General features: G+C 32.8%; 1 protein-coding gene across 1 annotated transcript in view; it reads right to left on the bottom strand.

Annotated features, from left to right (window-relative positions):
* Window positions 1-20,677, bottom strand: part of LOC145679487 (epithelial serine protease-like) — a 44,521-nt gene extending 23,844 nt beyond the window's left edge. The window contains exons 1-4 of the mRNA XM_081750066.1: window positions 20,474-20,677; window positions 16,131-16,185; window positions 12,769-12,949; window positions 6,036-6,187 (exon numbers count right to left, since the gene is read on the bottom strand). Coding sequence (XP_081606192.1) covers window positions 6,036-6,187; window positions 12,769-12,949; window positions 16,131-16,185; window positions 20,474-20,677 — 592 coding nt within the window. The remainder of the gene's footprint in view (window positions 1-6,035; window positions 6,188-12,768; window positions 12,950-16,130; window positions 16,186-20,473) is intronic.
* Window positions 20,678-23,205: the final 2,528 nt, after the last annotated feature.

The raw sequence follows: 23,205 nt of genomic DNA, 5'->3' as shown, positions 1-23,205 counted from the left end.
AAAAAATATCTTCTAAAAAAATTGCAATAATCTACTTAAAAGTATATTACATAATATAAAATCAATATTTATTAAATTCACTATCTATTGCACATTACTATCTATCATTTAAAATACTAAAATATGTTCTTGTATAAATTTTTATTGGTTAAACTAATAAATATAATTTATATATCTATAAAAAATTAATTATACAAAATTAAATTTACGCTATAAATGTAACTATATTTTAGTTCAAATAATATACATCTCGCGTAAACTATTATAAATTAATTTCATTCTAATACTTGCAAAAAAGCCTTCAGCTCAATTATTTAAATTAATTCAAATTAACTAAATATATTCCAAAAAAATAAAAAAATTTAATTTTATCAATTACAAAACAAAAAATAATTTCAAATATAATTTTATATTAAAAAACATCGCAAAAACATATCATTCCTAAAATAGTGTCTTACAATATTAAAATTAAAATCAAACTTTAAAAATCATAACTTAATTAAATAATAATTTTAAAAAGCATAAATACTAAATAATATATATAATAATTAAATTATTAAAAAAATAACTAAATATGCTGGCATCAATACAGTTAAAAATAAATATATATATAATATATATAACAATCATTAAATAAAAAAAATAATCCATAAATACAATTTAATCTAATAATTAATTTTTATAAAATTAAAATTTTATCCTCTCAATAACTAAAATCAAATATAATGTTAATAAATAAGTAAATAATAAAATAAAATACCAAAAAATATATCTATAAACAATAAATAACTAATACTAACATATCTCATGTTTCATATTCATAAATAAATCAAATATAATCATAATTTATTCAGCGTTAATCATTTATATTCCAACATAAATTGTATACAAATCAAACTTATAATATAACATAATCTTTAAAAATATCTCTATCTTAAGTACTTTAAATAATCATAACTAAAAAAATACAAGTTCAAAATTAATTTAATAAATATCACTACATAATAAATAACCATCCAAATTCACTTACAAACTAACTAAACTCATTTATATAAAAATAATTATTTCATTATTAAATAATTCATTCAAAATAAGTTCAAAAAACTATAAAAAATACTTTTTAACATTAATATTAATAAATTCAATATCAAAAAATAAAATATTAAATTTAAATAATCCTCATATAAACTAAATATATTAAAATAACTTCTTAAATGTATTAATAAACAAATAATCCATCTCTCATATTAATTATTATTTTATCTCTGGTATGTGCAAAATGTAAGGCGCCAATAAAATTCAAATAATAATACAATTATAAAAACTAAAAAAATTTATTATTATACTTATATAAAAAAATATATAAAAAATATATATATAAATTTTATTATACTTACTATATTAATTAAAATTATTTAAATTTATAATTATTTTATAAAAAATATATCACTATAAATATTTAACAACCATATAATTATAAGAAAAAAAACCGTTTAAGTATTAAATTAATTCCATAATATTACATACAACACTATAAATAATATTTTTATTTTAATTATTTTATGATATATCTACTTAAACATAATATATTCTAATCACTTATAATTCGCATCTTATAAAATATTCATTCTCCTTCAATGCTATATTCTATCAAATATAACATTTCCATTTTTTCTCCTGTATTCATATATCAAATACTTATATAAATATAGCTTTCAAACAAAAAAAAATCATTAAAAATCAATATAATATAATATAACCTATCATAACATATATTATATTATATTGCTCATAATATACTACCTTAAAAAATAAATATCAACATATTTACACATGTATAAGCTGCACAAAAAATTTTTAAAAAATAATATTTAATTAAATATTTTAAATGTTACAACAATACAATAAAAAAATTTATAAATTTTAAACAAAACTTCAACATAAAAAATAACTTTCTTGCCAATAAATATTTCAAATATATATCAATTTTATTTTAAACACTATAATGTTAAAACATACATTATTCTATTATAAAATATTAATATTTGTTATTAACAATTCATATACAAGATATAAATAAAAAATAATAAAATAAAAACCCTCCCTTACCAAATAAATCTATTCTAGTATCTTCTAAAAGCATTCATTTTATACATTATAAATTGCATGCCTATACTTATAAACCCATATTATTTTAAAAAAGCTTCCAAATTTTTCTAGTGGGGGAGCGTGCAAAGATTTTTTTTAATTTAAATAATTTATAAGTAATTTTAAATTAACTTAATCATTATTTTTCATATAACAAAAACTTGTTTTCTCTTAATTAGTTTTAAACTTAAAATTTTATTATTATTCTAACTGAAAAATAAAATTCCAGTTTTTCAACGCTCCAAAAATAACAAAATAGCAAATATTATCCTATAAATGCAAAACCCACAAAGTCAAATTTTAATGGTTATGGTTTCCTACAAAAAACACATTATACAAAAAATGTGGTTATAACAACTACAAAAATTTTATCATCATCAATAATAAATAATCAAATTTAAAAAACAAGAAAATAATAAAATCCAAAAAACAAATATTCTTCCTATCTCTACATCGCTATGCCATCCTACTCAAGTTCTAATACTCAAATTCATAACCAATCACAAATAAACATATCAAAAAATCACCATAAACTCCGCCTAATAATACTATTCAATTCCCCCTTACTTACAATTACGTCAATTAACATTGTATAACTGTCTGTTCCAGCCAACACCCTATCTAAAAAATATATAACAAAAATTTACACAATTCAAAAAGTCATTCTCCAACTACCAGCAACAAAAATTCTATCCTCGTGGGACGTCACCTTATATAAAGTAAATATATCTTTAACTTTGTTAATAACAAAGTTATTGTAATCATAACTTCTTTCCCCTAAACAACATTAATCTTGTCATGGCTCAAATAATAATTTAACATTTTTCAAAGCCATAACTTACAAAATTTCAAAATACAAAAACTAAAACAGGTGCCACTTAACATACATATTACTAATCATATTGCTATAAAAAATCTTTTAAATTATAAAAAATAAGCTATATCCTTTTTAAAATGTTATATTATTTTACATCATCTTATCCATTATCAATTATTATTTTTCGTTTTCTTTTAATATTTTATTTATTTATATTTTATTTTAATAAATAATCATTAATAATAATTTACATTTATTCTATTATATTCTATTCTCTCTAAACCTTAAAAACCTAAAATAAATACATTTTCTTTAAAACATCTCCAACCTAAAATTTCTCAAATTCATAACTCTTAGTATTGTTCAGGATTATAATAGTAATCACATATTTTACCCCAAATAACCTAAAATATCATTTCAATTGCAAATTCATGTTTTAATTAAATTCCCAAACACAGATTACCACAGTTCACAGTTCCAGAGGCTAATTCACCTTGAGAAAGGGTTCGCCCTATGAGCAACAGGTCTGATGTTCCTCCGGAATATAAGACCGGAACCTCGTGAATGATGTCGTTGCCTTCTAGATTTCACGACCACTTAGGTAGGCAGTCAAGTAGTTTTTAGTATTCAGGTGCAAACCGCCTATCTTTCATATTTATACACGCTGCTTTTATGATGATAATAATAATTGCCTAAGTATGATACTTGAAGCATCCTACGTAGGCAATTATTGTGAGTACACACAGGATTTGACTCGACTCGACTCGAAACTCGAGTCGAATTCGAGTTTCTTGTTGGAGGAAATTTTTCAAACTAAATTCTCAAATTAAGCTCAGATATCTGTTTCGAGTCGAGATGAGGTTGAAAGAAAACTCGCTCGAACTCGTTCATTTCCATCCCCATTAATTTTCATGAAGTAAGGGAAATTTAAATAGATTGGAAGAATAAATCAGCTAATAAGGATAAATTAAAACCATTAAAAATCCAATTGATTTTGAAAGAAAAAGATTAAAGAATAAAAATAGCACAGGTCTACACAAACAAATAACTGGATCTAGATATAATAGTACTATTAGCATACAGCTTTTGATGTTTCATTTACTAACAATTATTGTTTCATTCATCACACTTGTTCACAATACAGACGAGGTGTTAATGAACATTGGAAAACTATATTTGTGAAAAATTCAGATGTCCAGAGGTAAAAGGTACATTTGTTACTAGAACATCTACTTATCATATGAAAGGGAACAATTTTGGGGAAGATGCTACTTAAGGTTGATCCTTCCCCAAAGCAGACAAACAATCATCTTTGTAGTTTCCTGGATCCATTTCCATTAGTTTAGAAACTCTTACATCACATCCGAATACGCGTACTTCTAACTTGGCGTTCAATCTGAAGTTTCTCTTTTAAAACTTAGTACTTATGTATGACTAACAATTCAACGAAATTTCAATTCCTATACATCACTAGCTATAAGAAAAGTAGTAATGTTTTGAATAATTTACTATTTTAAGAATGATAATACTTGAATCATCTTTTTCTGATGTTCGTACTACTGATACTATCATGTTAAAATATGCATTATTTTTCTCAACAAAAGTTGTATAAAATCACTTGGTGCAGCTAATACGAGGGCAGGGTGAAAAGTTCTCGGCCTGACCCAGAGATGACAATCCAATCAGCAAAATTTTATTGTTCTTGACTGGGAGCGCTTTTCAGTTGTTCGTACATCAAATGTCAACTTGTTCTCTCAAATAATTTGTGTGCAGGCATTGTTGCAGTTAGACGTCTTGCGTGTTAGTTGTGAAAATGGATAAACTTGAATATCGTGCGATAATCAAATCTTTCGTTTTGGATGGATTAACCCCTACGGAAATTCATCCGAAGTTCACAAAAGTTTACGGAGACTCTGCTTCTTGCATGTCAATCGTTAAAAGTGGGCAGCTGAATTTAAACGTAGTCGCACATCCCTCGAAGATGACCCCCGTGAATGAAGGCCGAAAACCGGAACCACACCGGAAACAATCGAAAAAGTGCATGATATCGTATTGGAGGACAGGCGAATGAAGGTGAATGAGATAGCAAAGAGTGTGGGGATATCGGAGGAACGGATGGGAAACATCTTGCACAAAGAATTAGAGATGCGAAAGCTCTGCGCAAGATGGGTGCCGCATTTGCTGACTGCGGATCAAAAGCAAATACGAAAACGATTTTCGCAGCAATCTTTGGACCGATTCAAAAAGGATCGGACCCATTTTGTGCGGCGATTTGTGACAATGTATGAGACATAGGCTCACCACTACACGCCAAAAATGAAACAGCAGTCCAAGCAGTGGGTGGAACCCGGTGGTGCAGCGCTGAATAAAGCGAAGACGATCGTATCGGCCGGAAAGGTCATAGCCAGTGTGTTTTGGGATGCGAAAGGGATTCTATTAACATTAATTGATTACCTTGCAAAACGGAGAACAATTACAGGCGAATATTGCTCAAAACTTCTTCCCCAGCTGCATGCCAAAATTCGCGAGAGGAGACCTGGCTTGAAGAAGAATAAAATCACCTTTCATTAAGACAACGCACCTGTGCATAAGGGTGCGTTGCCAATGGGAAAACTGCGGGATTTGGGGTACGATTTGCTCGGCCATCCCCCATATTCTCCTGATTTGGCACCATCGGACTTCTATCCGTTCCCAAACTTGAAGAAATGTCTTTCTGGTAAGCGCTTCACATCGAATGAACAAGTTGAGAGGGTCGTGGATGACTATTTTAAAACATTCAAGACTCTCACTTCCAAGAAGGAATACTGATGGAGAAATGCTCGAGCAAGTGTATTGAAGTCGAGGGAGATTATGTCGAAAAATAAAGTCATTTTTGAACTGAAGTTCGCAGTCTTTCCTTGTCAGGCCGAGGATTTTTCACCCCGTCCTCTATTTGCTAAAAGAAACTGTATCAAAATTTTACTAATCAAAAAATGACGAACCGTATTTGATAAACTGAAGAATGAAAAATAAAGTGAGCCAATTAAAAATATGAAAAGACCTACACTTTTATAGTGAGATAATATATTACCTGAAAACTGTACAGGTTCCGATAGCTTAAGAACGGCAATATCCTCGTCGCCATTTATAAATATTTGATCTCCACCCACTACGATTCCTCCCTCCGCAGCTGGATCATCCTGGTTAAGTGCACCCAGTATTGCTTCGAAACGAGCCTCACCACTAGATTTGAAACAATGGGGGAAAATGTAACATTAGAATTAGTCAATTATATACATTAATTTTCCTACGTAGTTTAGAATTTCAATGAAGATAGGAAAGGTGACGAACAGATTGTATGTTCTGCCTTCGTATGGAATTTTTAGCTTCATCCCGTATTTTACTGTAAAATTACCCACAAATTTACGGTACAAATTTATAATTAATTGATATACATTTTCCATACTGCAAAAGTTTGCCTGGAGGTTTCTATGATATTGTAAATTGGCTACGCAGTTTTTGAGCTTCAAAAAGAAAATTTGGAAATACAGTAGAGCGTCGATTATTCGAACGTCGGTCAACCGAACGACCGCTTAACCGAACTGTGTACTCGCTCGCACCTGTTACTCTCCCACCCTACCGTCCATCATCCCCCTCACTCCCAAACCAAGTTTCCCACAGTAGTCGCCGCACTGAGCCACCGCTGGCGGAACATTGCTTCTAATGGGGCCTTCATAAGGCGCTGCTGACCGGCCAAGCCGCCAGTCGCTGTTTCAACAATCAGCACACTTCTGTCGGTTTGGCACTGGCTGTAGAAGTACAGTCCAGTACAGTGCAGTACAGTACAGTACAGTACAGTACAGTTCGATTATCCGAACAAACCAGTTTTCCGAACACTCATGTCCCCCAATTACTTCGGATAATCGACGCTCTACTGTAATTATTAGTTTATTTCATAGCATCTTCAAGATACTATTCGGTTTACTTTCTAAACTTTTGATGTCCACTGTCGATATTTAAAATTATTTACCAAAATTTAACAAAAAAACAAGAATAAGCATAACAAAGAAAATTAATTATAAGTTAAGTGTCTTAAATGATTTTGAAGATATCAGTACTTATAAACTAGGCGCTGTACTATTTGAAGTGCTAAGTTCAACAAGAAAATACTGTATCCTAAGGCATAAAATATTTTACTTCAACCCAGTGTGGAATGTTATTTCTTCTGTCTTTTAAGTTTAACGTCCCACGATTATGCTCTTCATTCTAAGGGAGATGGATGTTTAAAGCTAGTGAATGATGATGACGGAATAATTAGTGGAATGAAAATGTGGAAAGAAATGGGATTACCCTGAGAAAACTCAAGGATACGGTGTTGTGAACCACTAACTTACTTAGCCGGAGATCGAACCAGGGACCCCACGTATCACAAGTAAGTATTCTACCACTGAGCCACCGTACCCCTACAATGTTACTTCTTGCCATTCTTTCATAGCTAGAATATATTATTAATTCAATAACCATTTTACTTTATGTATTTAATAATTTAGAAATTGGAAGAACAAAAGTAACAAAAATTGTAAGTCAATAAGCGTTATCAATCCTATTTTTATTCCTATTAGTTATCATTTTATTATAGATTTTGCTGTAGTTCGACTTTCATAAATACGCAATTTCTAATATCTGCAATGTTGCAAATTAAAATCTCCAAAGTCACAAAATTTTCAACATATCCCTGATGGGTATCAATCACGAGAAGATGCTGATCACTTCTCAAACTTTCGGTTGTAGTACCCACCACTAGTTGGGATTGAAAATATCAATGCATTCTCCTTATTCTATGTTGATCTAGAACAGATTTTTTGAATTTATTTCAAATCAAGACCACCACCCCCTCATTTAACACATCATCTTGCCAGCAATCCCGGTAACTTTAGGTTTGCAATTTTTTTAATAAAAAAATCTTGTATTTGTTTTTTTGTATTTCAATATGAAGTTTTTCGCCAATTTCATTCCTCGTTTATTACGATAGTTTGCCGAAGGATGATTTATTTGTTTCAAATGTTCTTTAATATTTTTTGCTGTATTTGACAATAAGTATGGATAACAACGTCTAATAAAGTGAGACATTTAAAATAATCCTTGAAACTACATTCTCCGCTTCTAGATCTGAATTACATTTATATTTTTGACCTCCTTTCGCGGATCTCATGTATTCCTCTCGCGACCTGCTTACGGGTCCTGACCTCAGGATTGAGAAACTCCGCCCAACCTTTATCCCCTTTCCATTAATATATTTAAAAATGGATGTCTTTGGAGGTAGAGCTCAAAGCAGTTTCAATAAATCAATTGAAATTGCAATATTATAGCAATATAGGATTTTTTTTACATAATAAGATATAGCCTGGAGGTTCATCAGTCCAGAAACAAAAGTCTGTAATTCAATTCTATCCTGTGCTAATCTAATTCAAGATTGAATAGTCAAAGTTGTTGTTTTACAAGTCCCTGTGATATGTATGTTAACATATTCCTCTTATTTATAACTTTGCCTGTCCTTAGGTCTCATTATTACATCCCCATAACATAAAGTATTACTTCTTTTCCATGCTGCCATGATTAATGTTTTCTCATGTCACAACTTCCACTTTTCCTATATTTACAATGTGTAAAAATTCTCGTTCTGACGTTTATGAAATTTTAATTTCCCGCTATTAACATCACATCGTGTCTATCTTTTTCGCAACAGCAAGATGGCATTACAGAAACTGAAAAACTGGTCATGGCAATAAAATCATGCTTGGCTTTCTGTTTCTTGCTAAAGTGATAAGTAGTGACGTTTATGATCGAAGAACCTCCATGTTGTGGTGCAGATTTTCTGAACTATGTAATGTTCGTACACGACCAGATAATATTTATCAAAGTACTTAACCATGATTTTCTATATCTTTCACGTGCCAACGAAAGATATACATGATAGCTGTCTATTTGCGGCTGTGCAAATTGGTTCTAGCTAACTGACAAACCTGTAGGTAGTCTGGTACAGAAAATCATACAGATTTTCTAGGGTAAAAATCAAATTTATTTCTTCTCACAAGGGGCATCATATAAGTGTCCGGCTTCGATTTCAATGAAATTTGGTTTTCTTATAGAGGGCATGTATGCATTATTTGTGATGACAGAAATTTTTGCCATGGTACAGGTTTTCTATTTTTTTTTTAAATATTTTTTAAGAGTTGTGATGTAGTAATTAGATAGTACTGCAGAAGTCCGTTACTACCCTTTGTAAAAGGAGTTTAAATGAAAAAAGTGAAGAACAACCACGTGGATACATATAACGCCTAGGGGAAGTAGTATGATAGGTATGAACTTGATTACAGCTATCTTGAAATTCACCATTTTGAATTAATGTCAAATTTTTAAATGGGAATAAAGTTATATGAAACATAATTTCGGGCTAGAATATAATCAGGAAAACAATGGTGAAGTTAGTTTTAAGATACACACATTTGGGAAAAGTTACAGGCATATTAATTGTTTATACTTACTATGTGCATAAGTCCCTTACCTCGGCTTCTAACTCACGACATTAATTCAAAATGGCGAATTTCAAGATGGCTGCCGTCAAGTTCTCTAGACGTTGAACTACTACTTCCCCCTAGGCGTTATATGTATCCACGTGGTTGTTCTTCACTTTTATTTTCATTTACACTCTTTTTACAAAGGGTAGTAAGGGACCTCTGCAGTAATATCTAATAACCACATCACAACTCTTAAAAATTATAAAAGAAAATAGAAAACCTGCATCATGGCAAAAAATTTCTGTCATTACAAATAATGCATGCATGCCCTCTATAAGAAAGCCAAATTTCATTGAAATCGAAGCCGGACACTTGAGTGATGTCCCTTGTCAGTGCAATAGTGTCGTATCACATTTTGTTAAGAGAAGGGGAAGGGCAACATTGATTACTGCGATAAGAATTTCATCTTTTTAATTAGTACTCAATTTATAAAAGCATATGTTTCTCAAATTCGAGGAAGCAAGTGCTCCTCCTACCCTCCCCAATTGTCCCCCTGTTCGAAACACTGTACGAATAATGTATCGATCCTCGTTTCAACCACCTGTAATCTTTTGTTCGTTTGTTTGTAACATTTGAACTGCCATACCCTCTGGCCAAGGACTGAGTATCTTTATAAATGAGGACATCACAATACAAACAGTTCATGTTGAACTATTGTATGAATACAAATATATATGTAACATATACATTACATCATTTAGCTAATGTTATATACTATCGCATTCAATATTTTTACGTGTAGAAGTTGTGAAACAAACATAACTGGACGTACAACGCTTCAGAACTCCTCTTCATATCTCGACATTTACATTTTATCCTTGATTTTTAATTTTCCTACATCTACCTTGAAAATTATAAAAGCAAGGTTATATTGTAACTCCGAAAATTGCTTATTATTATTGAAAAACGAAATTTTAATTGCTGTTGATGTGATATCTTAATACAAAAGCTTATTTTGATTAATTCTATTTGAATATAATACCTGTGTAAGGTACTATAATTTCTCTTCTTCGAACATTGCCAATATCTTTTCTATTCTAGAGATCTTTCGTTCATAGTTGATTTTTGTATTCAATTCTAGGAAAGCTGTAGTCTGGTTCCAAGTATAGTCAAGAGATAAAAAGCACAAAGGTGAAATGTAAAAGATACTGAACTTTCTCGTTCCAATTTCTTAAGCTAAGTCATATTATTCTGCAGTTATTATTGAAACATTAAATACGAACAAAATGATAAAGCCTTTTCGAAAACATTAATAATAGTTTAGGGTTGTTAATGAAACTTTCATTTATGATATATGAACAAAATCGTCAGATTGTCTTTCTTTTTTTAATCGTCCGAAAAACAACTTACCCTTTGTGCAGGCACGTAGCCAGAATTTCGTAATTGGGGGATCCGTGGTATGAAATACTGTGGTTATCATAGCAGGGGCTCGATAACTCTAAACTATTTTACTGGCAACATGCATTGGTCCGTTTAGCCAGAATTTCGTAATGGGTAGCGTGACTGAGGTAATCACACCAGGGGTTCAATCAATCTAAACTATTTTAGTTTCAACGTATACTGGTTTGTTGGGCTAATAAAGTGAGAATATGTTAGTAAGTATTTTCATAACAAACTATGAAGAAACCTCAAGTAAAGGAATATTTAAAAAATATTAAAAAAATATTTTACAATATCTACGTTCGTTACTCTGTTCACTCAAGTATAACAATTTTCCTTTCATTATGACCTCAACTATTACAAAAATTACACATTCAACAATGTCTAGTAAATTATCTTACAATATCTGCGTTCCTTTCTCTGTTGAATCAAATGTTAGCAGAACTTTCTTTAAACTTAACTTTCTCCACACATAGCTCCTCATAAGAAAGAATAACCAAAACGCTTGCTGTAGCTTTTTATTTTTAATTCTGATTCTTCATTTTCTCGTTTCTAGTTTTTTCATTTCTGGTTTTGAAGGGGGGCTGCGGATCCTCCGTACCCGCCTCCATTGGCTTCCTGCCTGCTTTGTGAATACTTTTGATAAGAAATGATTTATTCTGTATTGTAGAGTTATTAGTAAAACATTTATTTATGAAATGTGAGAAATAATGGCATGAGTAGTTTCTGAGAAAATCTTCCAAAAAGAAATTTACCCGTAAGTGTTAATTATCTTCTTGAAAATTTCATAACTATTCAATTTTCCCGTATTTTTGAAAGTTGAAAGAAAATTTGAAAATTTCCTCTAGAGAATGTCATAGGAATCTTAAGTATAAAATTTGATCTCTATCCGTTAAACGGTATGTCCTCTAGGCGAGTGAACATAATTATATCGGTACGAAGGAATGGATCGACAGACATCGAGAAAACATTTTTCAACGGCATGTAGGACCCATGAAACCTGCAAATCGTTGAAATCTCCATTTCGATTCTCTTTTCTTTCACGATCACCATACATTCTTATCTTCTATCGTTATTCGGAAAAAAATGTATAAACTGTTCTTTGCGATATGCGAAGGTTTATATTTTCTCAGCATATTATTAAATTTTAAACTTCGTATTTCCTAAACTATATATTTTCTTATTATCCTGAACATATTCGGCGTATTTTCAAGCCATATAAGTAAAAATTCAGTGTGTCAAATAAAAGCCACGCTCAAATTATCTTGAACATAACTATGTGACAAATGTTGAGAATCAAGTTAAGTAATTGTAGAATTGTGTATCATATTTCGTACATTCCCTACCATCAATTCCAGCCAACCCTCTCTTTTACAATCCCAGCCAACATCAAATACTGTCAAGACTGGTCAGATCCTATACAGTGAATTCCAGTCAATATCCCCTACCATTAATTTCAGTGAATATTTCTTACCGTTAATTCCAATCAATCTGCCTGTCATCAATACTAGTTTATATCCTGTCAGCAATTTCATTTAACGCGCTACCTCCCCCATTATAAACTACAACCTCAATACTTTACCATCAACTTCAGCCAATACTATTATTTTCCTTCATGTCAATTTCAGTCAATATTCCTTACCATAAACACTGTTATTACGAAGATTTCCACTTTGAATGCAATGTATGTGCAACAAACAGTAACCAATAATGTGAATCCATTCACTAAACTAAAAGCCCATATTTAGCTTCTTTAAACAGCATGATGACGATTTCGTAATTAAATTCTTGTTTAAACTTTCAAATACCTAGATTATCTGTAAATATTTTAATTAATTCTAAAACAAAAATTAAAAACTAACTTACCCCTTTACACAATGTGCTGCAGTCAGTAACCACTGGTCGCTGATAAGACTTGCTCCACAAAGTGCAATAACATTGTTTCCCAGAAAATGATGAAGACGGGCCATAAAAGGAAATTGTCCTCGTACAGCAAATAGGCCTCCTACAATTCTGCTGCCATTAAACACTTTTACAGGTTCATTTTCTGTAGAAATAGTAAACACCTTTGTTACATTTTAATCATAGTAACATAGGAAAATATATAAAGTTGCGTATGTATTTCACCAGTTTACCTTCATAATTTAGCTGCATATCTATGTAGTCGTGTTGAAATAGTCATATGGTCCAATCTTCTTAAAACAGAAACAACCTATACGTATACACTGAATTTCAAAATACTGATGTTTCGTGACAACGATTCTGCATTTCTGCGCGTCTCTGTAGGTTTTTGTGTAATAGTATATTCTCGAATTCAAATTCCGAACCACTGAGTGGTTTCTAAAAAGGGGCCATTGTTGAGCAAAGTTATATGAGAGATAAATTGCTCAAATGCCAATGATTGATCTGACTATCAGCAACCAGTTACGCGCATTTCAAAACACTAACAAAGAAAGCTACTAATTCAATGGTACAAAACAGGTAGCAGAAGGAAACCCACGTTCCAAGTGAGAAAACGGGGCCGATAGTCATCAAGTACGTCATTTCATAACTACCAGGTATCTGTACAAGCCATGCTGTCATCGAAGCACTTGCAGAAGGAAACTATTTCTCGCCGCAGAGAATGATGTTAAATAGAAACAGTAATTAACAAGTATAATGGAATACTACGAGTATTAACGCGTTTGGTCTTGTGTCATCTTCTTCCATGAGTGTGAATTTGAATTTTCTTTAAGAATCACCCTTTTTCCATTATAGTATGGTGTTTCATTTGGGTTACCATTTTTCTGGACTCTTTGGTAGGAGATAAATCTTCTTAATTGGGACACTTTGGAAGAGGCTTACTTGCACTTCTTCCACCGATAGAAACTACTTAACCAGGAGAAAAGCAATTCTTTATTAGTCCTGCTGTGTGTATCAGCAATAATGGTTAGAAAATTAACACGAATGTTAGACATTAAGGATTATATATCAGCTAGATGCGTGAATGGCAGACTCTACCGATATTTAAGTGAGCTATGAATTAAGATTACATATGGTTAATACTAATACCAAAAATTTTTAATGCCAATAATAACGTTTTAGAATGCTGCAATTAAGGTAGGTCTTACTGAAAGGAGTGAATAGATTGTCATAACTAGAAACTGGGCAAAACGTAAACCAGCGGGACACTAGGCACAGAGCTCTCAAATCAGTACTGTCCCGGTAAAATAGGGCCTATGGTAGCCGTAGATATAGTAAAATTACATATGGAGTTACTGGAAATCGAAGAGTATGTGAGAACACTTTGATTCTATTGAAAAAGAATATTTTTCCAAATTCTCAGACGGATTGTCAACAAAAAGAAATCCCCTCTGCCCACGGGTGATGATGCTGTGCTACACTACGAAAGTAATTCCAGGTAAGTGGGAAAACCAGGAGTTTCAAAAACACCCCTACGCAAGCCAGTTTACAAATGAATCTTACTATTTTGCTGTATTTTTAATGTCATGTATAATGACAATATAATAACTACCATTAACTAAACAAGTATTTTATATATAGAGAGAGAGAGAGGTTGAAAAATTAAACGAAAAGTAAGATCAATCAACTTAAGATTCCAGATTATGCAATTTAAGTCTAGACTGATACAGTAGTAAATAGTTAATGATACGTATTCCAAACAAAGAAAGAAATATAATGAAATTAACAGGTTGTCTAAAACGTATTGACCCTTTTGAAGTCAGAATTGAGAATATGTTTATTGTGATTTGCAAATGACGTTATGAACCACACATATACCATTTTGTTTGATGACCTGCAATTTTCCCCGCAAACACCAAATCTAGGCGCTATGGAAGTGCTGTTGCCACAAATTTGTCACACGAGGATTTCACAGGCCACTTTTGAAATTAATTAACATCATTCAGAGAGTTCTTCAGAGATCAAAGTAAATAACAGATTGATGGCGCCAGGTCTGGGCTATATAGTCAATACTTAAAACCTCCCAGCCAAGTTTCCTTAATTTCTGATGGGATATTAAAAGTGCATGCGGTCAGTCATTGTTAGGGTGGTAGACGACACGTTTTCTGTTGACTAGTTACGTTCGTTTTATTTGAAGGTCCACTCGTCCTTATTGTCGATAGTACAGGTCTATCTTTCTGCTTGGGGGCAGCAGTTCGTCATGTACAATGAATTTCAAATTCCACCAAACACACATCATAATCATAATGGATATCACTATGGGCTTTGCCAAAATCTCTGAAGCGTCTCTTTTCAATTACGATCTAGTTCGCACATTGTTGTCTCGTGTTATAAACTTTTCATCACTTGTGATTAATTGCTTCAGAAACAGCTCCAGTTTGTTACTTTTCACTTGAGGTTCTCGGATAGAAACTCGACAGAGTAAAGAGTCAGATTGTGTGAAAAGCAACCATTGAGCTTCTTCCTGTACCCAGCTTTCTCTAAATGGCTTAACACTGTTTGGTAACGGATGTTTAGGTCCATGTCGGTGTCATGATTGTTTGCATGCTAGTCCTGCTCGATTATTGCCAGAATATCATCCACTTTTGCTATCATTAGTCACTCGCTGTGAGGTCCTTCTTGGATATAGAAATTTCCAGAACGAAAGTGATTGAACTATATCTTTCGGTTGTTGCTTTTAATCCATAAATAGCATATCTAGTCCCTAAATATCTTAAATTGTTTCACGGATATGTGCACCATTTGCGTCTTTATCGAAAAAAAATGTAAAATTTAGTGCAGTTTTGCGGGAAGTTCACTTATCTTCACGACGCAATACCAGATGTTCGTTCTAAGGATTCTAATACTTTTTGTCCATCCATCTACTAGCTTTAACTGCTAGCTGCCAAATGGCATTAGGCTTGACCCGCTGCGACTCACATAGCCAGAAATGTAAGACACGAATGCTATGTCGTGCGCAAAATGCTCAATATACATTAAACTACCTGATATTATATTCAGTAGACAGCAACACTTCTCGGAGTTGAAGGCTCTCTAACCTCTGCTTTCACGTCTTTAGTTAAACTCCCTAATGTTATATTAAGTAGGCAGCAGCACTTACTCAGATTTGAAAGCTCTCTAACCTCCCCTTTCATGTCTTTACTTAAACTACCTGACATTATATTAATATGCAGCAGCACTTACTCAGATTTGAAGGCTCTCTAACCTCCGCTTTCACGTCTTTAGTTAAGCTACCTGATATTATATTAATATGCAGCAGCACTTACTCAAATTTGAAGGCTCTCTAACCTCCGCTTTCACGTCTTTAGTTATAACAGCAGCCTGTGAAGAAAAGATAAGTATTAAAATGACAGTCGTTTGTTAATATTCTATTTTTATCTGTGGCGGCTCCTGAAGGAAGTCGTCTCGGTGAAAACTTAAATTTTATCGCTACACGCAAATTAAGAAATATTCATAGAGATGCAGAAAACTGTATACAATAATTTGTATATTAGGTAAGTTTTGTTTTCTTAGCTTATACGTATAATGGTTAAGTGGTTAGCTCACGAGCATTTGGTGCAAAAGATCCGGGTTAAATTCTCAGCGGAACCTTATGTTATGCAGATCACAAATTAAGCTGTATATCCACATCTCATATAGCTTCACTGATAAACGGCACGCTAAATTTAAATGCATCCATCCATCCCTCTTCATATAGCGATGAAGTTTTTTTTTACTGATATGACTTCCCTCAAGGGCCGCCGCTCATTTCTACTTAACATATTAGCAAGCTAATCTCTGGCTTTCTTCATATTTTATTCTTTTTTTATTTTTCTTACGAACAATAAGACAATCGATGAAGAATACATATGAAATTATATGTAAGACAAATCTCTTGGATTAATCGATGTACGGATAAAACCGAAGAAATCAGACTTTTGTAAAGGTAGTAAACACACAGTAAAAGACAGTAAAAGAAGACAGTGCAATACAGTACCGTACAGCAATAGAATATCCATAAAATAACAAATGGAATTAATTGATCAGAGCTCTCTTCAAAGCTTTTAGTTTTGAAGGTAATGCTTAGAGTTGAAAAAACATGAGCTTGCCGATATAAGCATGTATAATGTTTCGTATGGTTAATATAGTATTACTTTAATCAAATGTAAGTTCTCGGCCGTTAATGCTATTGATCAACCTTATGACTTTACTTTCTTTTCCTCTTAGATTTCTCTTAGAAATTCCAATAGTGAATTCCATAATGGTAGTTGGATGTATTCAACCTCGATTTAGTATTTCCAAGCTTGTATCTTTTCTCCTGAATATAGAATAAAATAAATCTCTAGACATTTGAGAGAACCAATATTTAGTGACAGTTCCTGGACACAATTTATATTTTCTTTCCTTGTATCAAACGCTTTCTAACCTTCCACATATTCAACTCAAATCAACTTAGCGAAGATTGCAGTATTCCTTTAAGTCATCCTTTACTTTTCACTTACGCAAATTTGCCATGAGTCACTGGTTTGTTCTAAGATTTGTTGTTAGAACAGAACTTATACTTGAAATACCATTTTAAAATTTAGAGGCTTCAAATAAATTTTGAGAGACTTTGATACCATTTCGTGGACGCTTCTCCCCAGGTTGGCATTACTGCTTCTATTGAATTGGAGAGATTGAAATGTCTGAGAATAGTGTCACTGTCAAAGGGGGAAAAAGTATGGGAACTACAATATCTGTGAGTCAAAGTAAGCTCCGACTGCAGCCTCATATTTTTGTCATTCCTTAGCCTACAATGGAATTATTTGAAGAGAGAAGTCTGAAGCCTGTGATTCAAAGAAATCTTCAATCATACGTTGCATCTCCCAGTCGTCACGAAAGTTCCTCTCATCTAAGAAGTGATAGGTGTGCCAGAAGAGGTGGTAGTCGAAGGGAGAGAAGTGAAGAGAATTTAGTAGTATGAAAGAGTCTCATACTGAAATATATGGAGAGTATGCACGGTTCTTCATTCGACGTAAGTGCGTGCATTGCCATAATGAGGACTGTAAGTTCCTTGATCATTGCTGGATACTTCCGGCAAATTTGCTATGCATTCCATGAAATTCAGCACTGTAACGTTCGGCAGTGATATTTTCTCCTCGACAAGGAAATACATCATGAATCATCCTCACCATAGACCACTATTTCAACCATAACATATTATGAGGGTGAATGAGTGGTTTTGGAAATATCCTGAACATTGATCACGATTCAGTCACAATCCTGACCGTTTATATATCAGGAACGAAGACTTACCTAGACAAGATTCACCATATTTTAACTATTTAAGATTATATAGGTGATATGAAGGACTTTCTTCTAATTGTATACACAGGATGCTATTCAGTTTCGTCAATTTATCGAAGAGGAAAAATCTCTGCTTACCACAAGTTACAGTAATAAGGAACCGAGTGAGAATCCTAAGTATTTTCAATAATTCTCGAGTGTCAGCTGAAGCTGTGGCTTAAGCTGGTGAATCTTTCTTTCTGTCACTGTATGCGGCAAAAGATATCGGAAACTTGAACATTTTATGTCACCAACTATGTGAGAAGACAATTGCCAAACAGCCTATACATTTGCAGCTTAATTAGTTGTACTTCCTCCTACAATAGGAGCCACTCGTTAGCATTTACTCCGAGTCTTTTATCAAGTGCGTTTTTGGCGTGGTGTTAACACGAACACTTTACGCTAGGGTTTGAAGATAGTCAATAGTTACCTACGCCCCATATCAACTTCGAAGTCCGCTGCTTCTGAAGACCTACTACACCTTATCTTTTGTTCTTGCACTAAGGCTCTGAGGGCAATTTTCTGAGGGCAATTTTGTACACATGTCAAATTCCTCCGACTAATCTGGCTGCTAAGAATAGAGCCTTTTTTCAAAAATCTCTTAAGTTTTCGGATTTTTCCCTGTTTTCATTTACCAAAACAGTCAACATTGGGGTTTGTAAGAGATATTGAAGCATTTTCAAATGTCTATTCATTGATAACTTCACTCAAAACTTGTGGACGCAGTGTCAAAATTTTACAACATTTGGACAAGATCGAATTTAACGCATTACGTGAATCTAAGTTTAAAATTCCAGCTTTAAAAGGTGTTAATATTGGGTATTTTTAACGTTTTACTGAGAAAGGTGTAGTCAACAATTTGCACATACTTTATGTTTCTTCCTACAATATTGTAATAAGGATCAAAAAACAAAATTTTTCACTTTTGTTCTGAGAAAGTTTGTGGAATTTACATTTTTCCCTCTAGGGTAAGTGTAAATGTCCTCCATGTTCACACAATCAGAAGAAAAACTAGTTAAATATCTTTTTTCAATGAGGTATAGTTTATATCTCTGCTGTGTTTCCAACGTGTATTACAGTCAGTTAAAGTGAATGCTATTGTTTCCACGAAAACTTTTAGTGTTGGAAATAGGGTACCCAATATGGCGGCTATAGTGACTAAACCCTAGGCGAGATTTTTTGGGACTTTCTCCGAGTTACTGAACAGAGTATCGTGATCATTTTAGAATTTTTTAAATATCCGGGTTCAAACCTAATTGCACTGTATTATTTGTAAAATGTTTAAAAATTCCTTTAATTTCCTTGATGAACATGCATGTAATAATACCAAGTTAAACTGATGAGCATACCAATGTTTATAAACTACATAAGGATATTCTTCTCTGAAGATAGCTTTAAGTCCTCAAATATACCCCCCTCTCACAACGCTTGCATCATCGTAAACTTGAGCAACACATATATTTTCCGTCTGTCCTGATTCACGCAAGATATTTACAATAGCTGTTGATATGACAGAAGCATTTAACGTTTTAAGTTTTACAAATTTTAAAGTGTTCCCTGTTTTATCAGCTTTAAAATGTCTTACACATACTTTAAGCCTTTTAAGCATACAAATCTCACAGATTTCATCATCTATAACGCTGAATTAATTCTGCAATAATAATTTCCTTATATATATATATATATATATATATATATATATATATATATATATATATATATATATATATATATATATATATATACATCAGTATGCGGCAAAATAAACAGTACTAGAATCACATCGTTGGCATTTGTGTATGTATTAGTTGTACAACATAATGAAACATAAGAAATGTTGATAAATGAATGTCAACTAAACGTTACTCAACCTATATTGCAAATTTAAGAAGACTCGTGCCTGCATATCATGTGTTCAAAATGTTGACCAATACATCGCGCACATTCTTCGTAGTGATCCTATAGATCGATGGACATGTTAATGAACACGGGTTGCTGGAATGACAGAACAATGAGCGAATTTTCTCTCATACTGGTAGGGGGTTATCTTTTCGGAAAATTGCTTCCTTCAGCATACCCCATATGTAGGCGTCTGGAATCCTGAGGCCAGGGGAATGGGAAGGATATGGAAAATCCATTTTGCGGGAATTAAAAGTGATGTCCGAACTCTCGTGCACAGAAGGACAAGTGACCCAGTTTCAATGTGGGCGGTAGTCCCTTCTTTTTGCATCGATTGTTATTGTCACGACAGATTTTTGGTGCGGAGGAAACCTCGCAAAAGATTCAAGAATGGATCAATAATCACCTGGCGATCGATGTAGCGATTAAGGTACCCATGGCTTTCATCACTTAACCATATGTTACTAATGAAGACTTCATATTCATATGCCATAGCTCCAGGGCAATACAGTAGACGTGGGTGCTCATCTCCTGAAGTGAGATGCTGCTCCACGCCGTTTGAGCGGATATAGTGCTCGTCAATAAACACCTTCTCTGTTGTAAGTAACATTATCTTTGCGCCAACTGCACACTACGCTACTCCACACACGACTGAGCACATGTGTGGCGCTCACAGCTCATACAATGTTGCATCTGCACGCCATTCGTACGCGAATTTCAGTGCTGTTTGTTTTGCCGTATATTGTATATATATATATATATATATATATATATATATATATATATATATATATATATATATATATATATATATATATGATTTTGAGTTTAACGTCCCTTTTAGCAGCTAGGCTATATAAGACGGGACCTACTGTTTCATGTGCAATCCGAACGAGGACTTTCCGCCGGGAATCGAATCTGGGTCTCCCACACCAAAGGCGCGTATGCTAACCACGTAGACACAAAGGATCCCTAGATTGGATGAATATCTGATGTAAAGTGAGGTTACAGACCCTCTCAAGCCATATCAAAATAAACTCAGGATCCCTAAAATTAATAGGCTAGGTCCACCTATGCATGGTTAACATAGAAAGTAATGCGATAATTGCCCCTTATTCCTAAACGTTTTTCATGAGTTATATTATTATTATTATTATTATTATTATTATTATTATTATTATTATTATTATTATTATTATTATTATTATTATTATTATTATTATTATTATTATTATAATTATTATTATTAAAAGAACGAATGATAAATGAATAAATCAATTTGGAGCACATGACACTTTTAGGGATCCGGTGAACCCCATGCCCGCCTCAACAAGTTCACTGCATTTGCTTTACATAACTTAGTAACTCACCAGGGTCACTGATGCGAAAACTACGAGGATTATTAGTTTCTTCATTGCGTTCTTTGTAGCCTAACAGGGATAGTTGCAGATCTAGCATTATATATAACTACGTGATATATATTTTTAATATCAGAACTATAGGACATTGGTAGCATTAAAGTTTATCATCTTATGAATATGATCATTATCTTTAATAATTTAGATTTGGGTAAATCCATTTGAAGTGGTCCAGAAAAGGAATAAATCGTTGCTCGACAATTTTTAAAAAATCTGATTTTTTATGTACAGGTAGCTTATCATGTCGTTAGTTCAAAATAAGCATTATTTTAATTTAATTGGCTTTTGGTTTCGAGTGGCAGCCATATTTGTTTTCGAAGATGTGCCATTTTGTGGTGTTGTAAGGGGTTACAGAATCTGAAATATCTCAGCCCCTAATTACCCTATCGATGTGAAACCAAAACCAAAATGTTCAGTAAGTTCTACACTTTAAGAGTGTATATTAGTTATTGTCATTCATAAATTATAAATGGGTAAAATTAAAATTTGAAAAAGTAGGTGATTGACGTTAAAAATCCCAACTTTGGCACCTATTATTTTTAAGAAGGAAAGGGGTCAGGAAGTTGAGCTTTACTGAATAAAGAGGTCTGATATGGTTCTTATCACTCACCAAGTTTCAACCCTTAGACGTGTCCCCCTTTGTTTCTAGAAATTACCAAAAATTCAGAAAAATGGAAAAAGTGCATATTTCACAGGTATATATCTCTGGTGGGGGACCTGATAAAAATATACAATTCCTCCCCATAACAGGTCCAAATGATATTATTCTATACCCAAAATTAGGAGTTTCAGATTAGACTATAAGTACCTTTATTATGAACACAAAGTTATACCTATAAATAAGCATAGGCAAACGTACGGATAAACGAGAGTTTACTGTATATCCATCATAAATCGGTTGGCAATGGATGAATAATGCATAGAGTGGTTAAGCACAACATACAAGAACAATTCTGGCTCTTACGTACAACTTTAAACAGTCTGTTCCACAAAAAAGTTTGGATATTTGATCACACAACTGCGGAGTGATAGTATGACACCGATCCGTTGCTGTTGTAAGCTTATTGGGTGTAAGCTTTCGTAAAATGTTCTTGAAAGGTACCCATGTCTTGTTGTCTCTTGAAATTTTGAATGAAGTTCATGGTCCTGGGGGTTCGTAAAAATGCACTTTCACGTCATCATGTTCAATACGATAATCGAGTAATCGATAACAATTTGATAAAATTTCAAAACCGTTTCATCGATAAAGAATTTTAATTTTATCGAAATTTTGAGACTCCCGAAATGTTTGAGACTCTCGAAATTTTCGAGACTCCCGAAATGTTTGAGACTCTCGAAATTTTCGAGACTCCCGAAATGTTTGAGACTCTCGAAATTTTCGAGACTCCCGAAATGTTCGGGACTCTCGAAGTGTTCGAGGCACTCGAAATGTAAGAAACATTGGACAACTTCGAGACACTCGAACTGTTCGAGAATCTCGAATTGTTTGAAAGCAGCAAATACAGAAATATATTAATATGATCGCATTTGTCGAGTCGCTTCAATATTCAGAAAAGTTCTGGATTATCGGAGTTTTCGAAAGAAACGATGTATTCGTGGTTATAATAGTTGTATATAATATGTATTACATACTGTATATGCAGAGTGTTCATTTTAAAACTTCTTTCCTCTGCAATGTAGTGAAGGGAAAGTTTTTTTCCCCACAGATCTGTACAAGGTT

This window comes from Thermobia domestica, chromosome 2 (genome assembly GCF_964235325.1).
Source record: "Thermobia domestica chromosome 2, izTheDome1.hap1.1, whole genome shotgun sequence".
In the NCBI taxonomy this organism is placed as follows: Eukaryota; Metazoa; Arthropoda; class Insecta; order Zygentoma; family Lepismatidae; genus Thermobia; species Thermobia domestica.
Note: the sequence above shows the minus strand (reverse complement) of the source record. Positions and strands in the feature narration are given on the sequence as shown.